Raw genomic sequence first — 10,325 nt, forward strand, 5'->3', positions numbered from 1 at the left:
TCTTTACTAACAGTGACATTTAGTGCAGATCTTCCTCAGGCAAACATACACTAATGTACTACGGCTAACAGGAGACCAATCACACCATAATGTGTGGAGCACTCAGCACAGTGTTTCCAACACTGGTTTATATGTACAATCCACAGTGATAAATGTCTAATTCAAGCACTGAAAAAGTTTGATTTTTTCAAATGTCTTCTCTCCCTCAACAAGACTGCATCAAATGAATTTAAATCATTTTAAATATATAAAAATTATAATACGCATTCCTGTCTGCCACAGTGTCTTTTAGATACAACCATTTAAATCCTACACATAAGGACTTCAAACAAACAAGCTCCAGCACTTAAGTCAGCTGCCATCCCTGTTACACTACACAGCCTCAGATGCTGTCTGCTACGTTACTGAGTATCATGTACAAACAGTTCAGGGACCACAGCAGTGTTTGTGATGTTCGGAGCTGTGGGTTTGGCTGCTGCAAATCAGATTTGCTCTCAAGAAAGAACTGTGGCTCATTCAAGTGTTAGACCAAACACCATATGTGACACTGTTTTACAGCAAGACAAAATTTCACCCTGCACTCCCTCACTCCTCACACTGCTCTCATTCTCCAGCGCACCAATCAATCAATCCATCAATCAACAAGGACACCACTTCCACTAACATCCCTTCCAACACACAAACTGCAAGATTCCCAACATATTGTGAAAAACTACAATGCATACTTTTCTTTCTCGGTGCTGGTATGTTGAGACAGGTGAGCTTGAAGAGACACAAGAGGATGACACACAACTGATTCAGTCAGTATTAGCATCATCTTACAACACTGTACAATGAGGTACAGCACATTAGAAATGTGACTGACTACACCTTTAGAGAGTCAAACATTATTTTAAGATGAGAGACAATGACAACACGTAAAACATATAAGCATTATTGACATGGAGCGTTCTCAAGGAATAATCAGCAATAATAAAAGAACAAAGAAAATAACAAAAAAAGACATGCTTGAAATGCATTAGAGGAGTTTTTGTTAATATTCTATTTTGCCAAAAGCATCATTAAACTCTACCCAGAGGGCGGTAGTTCAAACTGATTATACACTGATACTGGTTACTCCTCAGCCAACATAAGGTATATACTCCAGTGCTGATATACTGTATATGATACAGGCATATCTTTTATTCATGGCAGATATAACAAACAAAATGACTGCTTTTTTACCTGAGTTATGGATCTGAGTTGTACACTACCACACAGTGCTTATTTCAATACTTGTGCACGTCTACCTCAGTAAATCAGCTGTCAGAGGCTTTCTCAACAGTCACCCAGGCTGACCTACTTTGTTCAACCAGCCCTGCTAACACACAAATTAGCTCAGTCCTCTGTGTTCCACTAGAAATGAAGAATGTGGGAGGAGAACAGCTAACACACATCAAAGTTCTGTCTTCCTATGTCACAAAATGTGACCAAGATGAAACCTTGACTTGCAAAGTCACTTGACATTCAACATTTCTCCAGCTTCATGATTCGATGGAGCAAACAGGAAAAAGTAAATAGATATACTGTAAAAGAAAATAAGAGGTATCAACTGAACAAACAACCAAATCTCACACAGATTTCAACCCAGAAATTAAGCCCAAACATGAAAACCAGAAGAGGACGAGGTGGCTAAACTAATAACGTCACTTTCTGGTGTACTCAGGTTGAGAAAGGATGAAAAGTGTTTACATTTTCTCCTCATATTACAACCCTTCATTACACAAATAGCTCTCATTGGATTAAAAAACCATTAGAAAAATGTTTGACACACATAATCAAATGAGAGACATTGGCTTAATTTCCTGTATATTATCGGCTTGTAACACGACCTCGAGGATCAGTTTCATTTGTAACTGAACATATGAAACTACTGCATCTGTCCGTCTCTCTGTCCTGAAAGACTTTTCTTGCTCTTTCTGAGGTTTCTCCAATCCTGTCAACCCCCACTTCTATATTCGTAGTGAGAGTATCACAATTATTTTATCTATTCAAGTCCTGTGTACGCTGGGCAGATGATTTAACGGATTTTACTCAGATGGCAAGAAGTTGATGTTCCCTCAGAAATACAAACTGAGGCATTACTTGATACAATTGTGTTTAAAAATCTCTGTAATGTTTGTCTCTATAGTGAACTGACAGATTGACAACACAGCAGCCTCTCCAGTCTGCTATGAGAGCAGCCAGACACACTGAGCAAAAAGGCAAAAAAAAAAAAAAAGAAAAGAGAAAATGGAAGTAATAGGGAAAACTGAGACAAATCAGAGAGAGCAAAAAAAATGTTTCATGACTTGCTGTAAATAAAAACCTGAGGAAAATGACCTTAATTGCAAAAACACAAACTAAATCAAGCAAATCAAACAGCTGGATAAAGTAAGTGTCTGTGTTTCCCTCTGTGCTCTGTCAGGACTCCCAGTGACCAAGCTCTGCTACCATCAGGTGTTTATGAATATAATACACAGGGTTGACAGACAGAATAAAACACATCAATCAGAATAAAAAGGTGAACATACCATTTTAGAGTCTAACTCGTGGTGTGGCTGTGCTAAGACTTTATCTACGCTGGCAGCATCTGCAAAAGTGATGAAGCCAAAGCCCCTGTTGAGAAACAACACAAAAGCATAGGACATTTCTAACATAATATTTTCAATCAAGTCAAGGTTTTCATTTAACTCACAAGGAGCTACTTGTACCTTAGCGCATGTCTGTTGAAGTTGTAATCCACACTGGGATTAATACCTGCCTCATGTGTATTTGTTAGATATCTTTATGTCCCTTCTCTAGTTTCCTTTTCCATGTCCACATTTTATTTAACAATTTCTTTAATTCATATTAGTCATGTTATATAAAGAGTGATGCGTAAATGAATTTTATCTCTATAATAACTACATTTCAGTACAATGTATTGATTTGAAATGACATTTAAATTACTTTCCACCTTTTTAAAATACATTACACCATAATCAATGAGGGAAATGGCAATGGAGGGAATATTCTCTATTGCTCCATGGTCAATGTCAAGCTGCATTACCCTGTCATTCAATAGCAAGTCCAGTTAAATGGCTTCACGGTATCAGTATGACTCCAGAAAGCAGCACTTTCTCATTTCCCCATCATATTTGAAGGGCGGGAATGTTTCTCTTTATTTACCTGGAACGTTTTGTCGTAGGGTCTCTCATCACCATACATTCTCTGATTTCCCCGAATTTACTAAAATAATCTCTGAGGCTGTCTGTGAAAAAACAAAGACAGAGAGGGTTACAACTCTTTTATATTCCTCCTTAAATAAAAAGATGAGTCTGTGCTGTCAGCAGTGACTGTCACTGTGTTACACAGGGGTCGAATGGAGGACTTGAAACCAAAATAACCTTGCACCGCGCGCTTGCGCACGCACGCACAAACACACGCACGCACACACACACACACACACACACACTGGACATTGTTCTTACCTGGAGAAGTTTGCCAGCTGAGGCCACCGATAAACATTTTCCTGCCAAGGGAAAAGGCAACAGAAGTCAATCCAGATTTCTCATCGGCCATTTTGATGTCTAGCTAACTACTTGACTGGCTGGGGCCAAAAATAGAGGCAATGCAACGGCGAGGCAGCCCGACAGAGCCCGACAGCCGTCTCCAGAGCCCAGCAAGCAGCAGCCCCGCAACGTTCCCTTCTCTCCGCTATGTACCAAGGGTCATGCCAATTTCCATTCAAAACATCTGGCAGGTAAACGCTGATGGCTTCTTGGCAGAAGTACGTACCGGGTAGAACAAAACTTCAGATTCTTAACCGTTAGTACCAAGCCAGTTTTCAATTCGGCATACACGAGATAAACCATGCTGTACTAATAACAGCTTAGCTCAACTTTTAAAACTGGTCCGACCTTAAGACAATCTGCGCCTTTCTGCATCAAAACACAGCTTAGTGGGTGGTACGGAGCAGCGTTAACCAAATGCAATATTTTGTGTTTTATTTAGATAAAGTGCAGCGGAGCGGGGAAAACACTATGCCGATTTCACCAGAGAAAGCTATATATGCATGAAAGGTCGTAATCACTCTTTTTAACATAGTGTACGTTAGCCAGCAGTTACAGCAATGTTTAACCCCACGATTTCTAAACGAAGTTTGGCGTGTGTTCTTTCCATACGCGTAAGAACGGCACATATGGGACCCAGCCAGGCTCCGAAAAGGGGGCAGGCCCGTTGAAAATGTAACCAAAGCCTTAGTTGACTGGACCCGGAAGGCAGTGGAACTGGCAGTGTGAATTCATCCTGCAAATATGCAGTTTAAAAACAACAAATCGTGTGTGACAAATGCAGTGTTTATATTGACAGGCTGTAACCTCACCCCGGGTCGTGCTGCGGATCAGTCGGGCTTCCAGACGTGGCTTGGCTTCCGTCTCCTTCCATATCTAACCCAACTGCAGGCAGTGACTAACGGATACACACAGACGGTAGGTCGGCAGTTGGAGCGGAGCTACAGTGTCAACGAGCCGGGAATGCAGCGCTCCGTCACACGTGGGATCAAGTCGGTCTGTGGTCCCTCCTCCTCCGTCACGAACCGATCGACTCCACTGACGTCAGTTTTCCACAACCCGCCCACAAAAACTGCTAATACAAGTGTGCCTTATGTCACAGTTTCAGTTCAATGACATGTAGTGTCAAGGGATGGACTACCTGCCTCGCAGAATAAAACAAAGAAGGGAGAGATGCAACTTTAAAATTCGATCTACATTATGACATACACACTTGCTTTACTCAGGCTCAAATAAGCTGTGGGACTGTCACTCACCTGCACAGTATACTGTGTACAACAGGTATTTACAACCAAGCAATCACAGACCAATAAAAAGAACAAAAAAGACTGCTTAGAAGGACCATTCATTCGACACATTTTCTGTCTAAAATAAATATATATACTCAGTAGATATATATTTATACAACCAAAAACTCTTGTGTTGGACACATCTAGCCTGTCTCTAGATTTTCATTTGGCAAATGAAAACATAAAGAGAGACTTTCTATGTATACTGTTTGAGAAGACTTCTGTAAGATGACAGGTGTGTAATTTTTGACTCTTTTCTGTATCAGTCACTAACCACAGGTCAGATGAAATGTAAATATTTATTACCGATGCAATAAAACTGTCAGCATTCTTTTGAAATATTGTTTATATCAATGTCCATTTTACTGAATTTGGAAAGACTTCCACAAAACTTGGTAATTTCACTTCACAGAACATATTGTAAAATTTAAAAAACATAAATCAAAGTAAATATGAATAGGTCTCTCACAGCAGACGCTTTGATATGTCATTGCAGGAAAATGTGAATTTAATTACTTTAAAAATGGCTGTATTCCATTTACCGCATTTTGGTTCACTCAGACACTACCAGGTCAAAACGTTAGTTGTGAAAAGGGTGTGTTTCCACTTAAGCTTAGTCTTAACTACTGCACTGACACAAGGTTTGTGACTCGAGACAGATTTAAAGAAAATGGATAAGACCTTCACAGGATATCGAAAGCCCTGACATAACTTCCACTCAATGCATTTTCTCACTGGGGGTTCCCTCTGTGTTTCTGAAGGTGAAACATGTTCCTGGAGTTTACTAGACCTATTTGGGACCCTCTCCCACAGTCCCAACCGTCCTTATTAAAACCTACATGTACAGTAGATGAGACACATTTTTACTGTCATATCTTTCTAATCTGTTGAGATGTTTAGGTTTGAACTACTTTGAGAAAGATGTTTAGTGCTGCCCACTAAGGGGAAGCAGGCTGATCGTTCAGCTGATGACTTTAAATCAATTTATAGAACACTAATTGAATTGAGTTTTAAATTCCAGAGTTGCAAAGATTAAAGCGTCCAGTGATTTAACGTCTCACCCTGCTACAGTGATTTACAGGTGTACTCCAGGGTGTGTCAGGACACAGTGACATCCCTGTTGGTGGTTGGGGCTGTTATGTGCAACAGTTGGTTGCACAATAGAATCAGGCTGGGATAACATGAAGAGACAGCCTAAATTCAAAGAAGAACTGTGGCAAGTTCTACAAGATGCTGAAACAACCAACCAAATAAAGTGCCTGTGTAAAAGTTTACAGATCATAGCACTTCCTTTTCAGTTTGAATTCTCCTGACCTTCTCCTCTTTGGCTGTTAGTCGTCCATCTTTCCCTCTTGACATGTGCCAGATTTAAAGTGTCTCTGTGCACGAGGACGGACGCCCCTTGTTGTTGATTGGCAAGAATAGTGTTGTGTGGCTCGTTGCGAGCCTCTTTGTTTGTTTCCCATTTACAGAGCCAGGGCTGTGAAGGAACACTGGGTTTTTATCAGCACACACACAGAACAGACAGTTAGCGTGTTCGGCTGTGAGGAGATATTCTCTGAATTTGAAAAAAAGTGTATTGCATTAGAATCTCTGACTCTTGGCACTACCTTTAACTAAGCTTAACATCGGCGGTCCTGGATAACCAGAATCATGAAGCTGGTTTACTCTGGCCTTATTTACCCAGCTATGAGGTTGTTCACATGAAAGAGGTATAACTCTTAATTAGAAAGCAATCAACATGCAACAGATCTACAGCAGTGTATTTATTATGAAATAAGATGAAACTGTTAATACTGAAAAGTTCATTGATAAACAGTTATTAGCAATTAGCAAGATAACAAATAGATAATATAGTCACCCACCTAGAGCAGCATAAGAAGTATGAGAAATAGTAAAAATATTTAAAAATATAAGCAGTGAGGCTAGAATAAAGTTTTGGAGCTTTTATACAAGTTTTATTTAATGTAGGCAATAACAGGTGTTGTGTAGTCTAGTTTATGGGGTCTAACTGGATTTTCGAAATTTTTGCCATTTTGTCTCAGGAATAATACATACACTGCAGAGCAGTTATAGTAAAGACTGTTTTGCTGTCAAAAGGAACACTCTCCATAAAGAGTATAAGAAATCTTGATGTAAGGTTTGTGTAGTATGACATGTTGCACTTCTTGAGATAATAACTATGAGATAATTAATATCATATTATGTGATCCATTATCTCGGATTAAATGATCTGGTATTGCTCCCATGGTCAGACTTTAATTCAAAAGTCATTAGACTCATTCATATATTATTATAGTTATTATTCTTTCATAATCCAGTAGTTGCTGTTCCATTGTTGGTTTCTACAGTGAATGGGGATGAGAAATTACTAACTTCTGAGTAACTCAGACCGCCAGAGCACACCACTAACTTGTAGTGCATCCACTTCTAAACCAACAAGTCCTCCAACCTAACGGACCTTGTAGGTCGTTTGTCCCTCCCCGCTGATATGACTCCTGGGTCTCCTGGATTAGCGGTCCTACAGAGACAGGTGATGTGACATATATAAGCTGCTAATAAATAACTGTTAACTAAATAGCTAACTCTTTCATGACTTGACAATGCTAGGGTAAAGGTACTACAGACACTAGAGGGTGCTGTCACTTGAACGTAAACATGTTGATCTGGGACATTCATACATAGTTCAGGTGAATTCAGGAATTGAAATGTATGATGTAAGTTTAGCTAGGGATTTGATTGCACATTCATTGGCTTTTGCCTTTTAGCTTTGAGAGAACATTCCTTAAATCGGACCTTTCATCACTTAAATGGCACAAAAAAAATTATTGAGAACAGTTTTGGTGCATAGTGCAGATACAAACTCAACAATCCCTGTCATCCAGGGCTGGATCAGCTCCGGATATTGTGTACTCTGAGGACTTCTGAGCCTGTTCAAGAATGCAAATGTGTTGCACTGCCTGTTCAAGCTCTATTCAGCAATCCTCTCAGCTCGCCTTGGGTCAGTGAGCCTCCGGGTCTGAATTGCTTTAGGATGCTTAGATCCTGTTGTACTTGCTTGCAAATCTGTTTTTTAATTGTTTCCTCAGTAGTGTTCTCACCAAAAATTTGTTTAGATGTGAAGACCAATGTCTTTAGCCAGTGTGACTTAGGAAATTGTTGCTGATAAATAATACACAAGGGCTGCGAGGATAGTAATTGTTTATGTTGGAGTGCCACATTTTTCTACTTTTAGAACTGATTTATATTTTTCATTCACTTTTTGTTTATTTGGGATGAATTTTAAGGAACAACAATAGTCAAATCATTCCATACTCACCACTCTGCTGAAATCATATTAAAGTTGTGTTTGCAGTCACTAATGAATTCCAGTCACTTCTATTTTGCGGTTTTTCACACACTGTTAAGCGGCTGTTAATGGAACTCAACATTTTCTGAAGATCTTTAAAATGAAAAAAGTAGTGACTGTACCTTATGAGCTGCTGGAAGTCCCTTAATGTGAAACACTATTGGAGGAAGTGATGTTTGCAAAATTTAAGCGACCGGAAGTAATTACTGAAAAGTAATAAAAAGAAATTTATTAAAATACAATCAAATGTACTGTACTAAAATGGAAAATTAGAAGTAAAGACCTGTTTCTAATATAAGTCTGTTTCAAATAAAGGGCTGGTTCTCTATGCAGGTGCAATGAATAAAGGCCACTATTTGACATTGTACTATAAATAAACAGGTTTTTGTTAGGTCTACCCTCCATTACACCCATGATTATGTTTACTGTCGCGTCATAATGATTTGCTTGAGTGAGGCCCTCTTAATTAATACACTCATCTGCAATCTTTTTCTGAATGCAATGTAATGTACAATGTAATGCAGCATGAACATACAGTATGTATCATAATGGTGCTGCAGAGCCATCCTCCAGCAGTGGAAGCAGCAGGGGATACAGACAGGAATTTGAAAGTGAGAGCTCAATTAAAGCTGGCTGCTCACTGCCTCTCGTCATGCTACATTGATTGCTGTTTATTTCCTCCCTGAGCCCTCTCTGAGATAGAGAGAGAGAGAAAGGCAGAACCTTTTCTCACCCTATACATGCCTAATCATTGTCTCCTCTCTCTTATGCTCTCTCTCTTATGGTCTCTCTCTTCCTTGAACGAACAATTCATCCTGTCATATATCACCGGTTTGTGTTTCTAAGTCACCATTTACAGTGGCTTGTACATTGCTGCAACAGAATCATTTCATTTGTAGAAAAACACACCAGGTCTACATTTCCAACTTTCCAGAGTTCCAGGTTGTGTCAAGATTTACTTGTCATAGGTCTCACTCTGATAAACACAAATGTAGCTTGTGATATGACCCAACAGGAGAACAACACATGTTGTATTTGGATCCATATAGCAGCCATAACATGTTGACAGAGACTGTCTCTCAGCATAAAAATGATACCATTACTTGATTATGCAAATGCTTAAAATAACCCTTATTTACCTTTTCCTGACAGGCAACCACCAGCAGCTGTGCAAATTATGGCATCTTTCAAATTATGGCAAAAGCAAAGGTGGAAATGACTTTATGTCGTTGTAACACCACAAAATGTGTAAGAAAAGAAGTCAGGGTAGGCAGTTGATAGCACAAAATGGGTAACACTTCTGGAATGAACAGAGACTCAGATTCGGAGAAACTCTCAGGAGACAATAAAAAGTTCCAAAGGACAGTCTTAATAGCCAGGTGGTGATACACCGATAGTCAGTCCAAAACAGGTAAACAATACCAGGCAGGGACTAGGCAAAAATCCAAGAACCAAAAAACAAAGCAAAGTCATGAATCATGGATTCAAACATGAGAGAATTGCTTGAAATTGATGAACACACAAGGTAGAACAAAGAGAATCTATTAGAGGCAGGTCTTTATTTCTAATTCCCTCTGTTTGATAAGTATAATTGGTCATATTTTTGTGTGAAGCCTTGTTTTGATCCGCTCCCATTTGCCCTCTTAAAGTTACTGCGTTACACTGTTAATATAAAGACTTTCTGTAACCGTTTCAAATAAAAAGTCCTCTTGTATTTCAGTGGACAGGGCTTTTATGGTGAAACATCTGCAGGCACATCATATGCAACAACAACTGGCAAGGATTAAAGGACAACAGAGCAAAGTGGATATACACATAAACCCACAGTAACTGAGATACAACAACAATAGGTAAAATGAGTAATCCAGAACAGCAAAGTGTTAAAAATACATGACTGAGGCATGATTATATTGTTCAATTTTTTTAATTAAAGCAGTAAAAATCTTTCATTATGCTTAAGTAGCATGCATATTATATGTTAGGCACAAGGAGTTTATTCACCCTTGTTTTTTCCCTGGCCTGTATTTTGGGGCTGGCCTTTATTAATTTGTGTCAACCACGCCCTCAGCCATTATTGGAGACCCAGCTTTTAGTTCACTCGTGGTTTTTATTTGA

The 10,325-nt window shown here is 39.2% G+C and overlaps 1 protein-coding gene across 3 annotated transcripts in view; it reads right to left on the reverse strand.

Annotated features, from left to right (window-relative positions):
• Positions 1–4,625, reverse strand: part of LOC120787382 (RNA-binding protein Musashi homolog 2-like) — a 294,204-nt gene extending 289,579 nt beyond the window's left edge. For all 3 annotated transcript variants that reach the window (XM_040122984.1, XM_040122985.1, XM_040122986.1), the window contains exons 1-4: positions 4,385–4,625; positions 3,492–3,532; positions 3,190–3,271; positions 2,553–2,637 (exon numbers count right to left, since the gene is read on the reverse strand). In XM_040122984.1, coding sequence (XP_039978918.1) covers positions 2,553–2,637; positions 3,190–3,271; positions 3,492–3,532; positions 4,385–4,446 — 270 coding nt within the window. In that variant the 5' untranslated portion in view covers positions 4,447–4,625. The remainder of the gene's footprint in view (positions 1–2,552; positions 2,638–3,189; positions 3,272–3,491; positions 3,533–4,384) is intronic.
• Between the last annotated feature and the right edge of the window lie 5,700 nt (positions 4,626–10,325).

This window comes from Xiphias gladius, unplaced genomic scaffold (genome assembly GCF_016859285.1).
Source record: "Xiphias gladius isolate SHS-SW01 ecotype Sanya breed wild unplaced genomic scaffold, ASM1685928v1 HiC_scaffold_1472, whole genome shotgun sequence".
Classification (NCBI taxonomy): Eukaryota; Metazoa; Chordata; class Actinopteri; order Istiophoriformes; family Xiphiidae; genus Xiphias; species Xiphias gladius.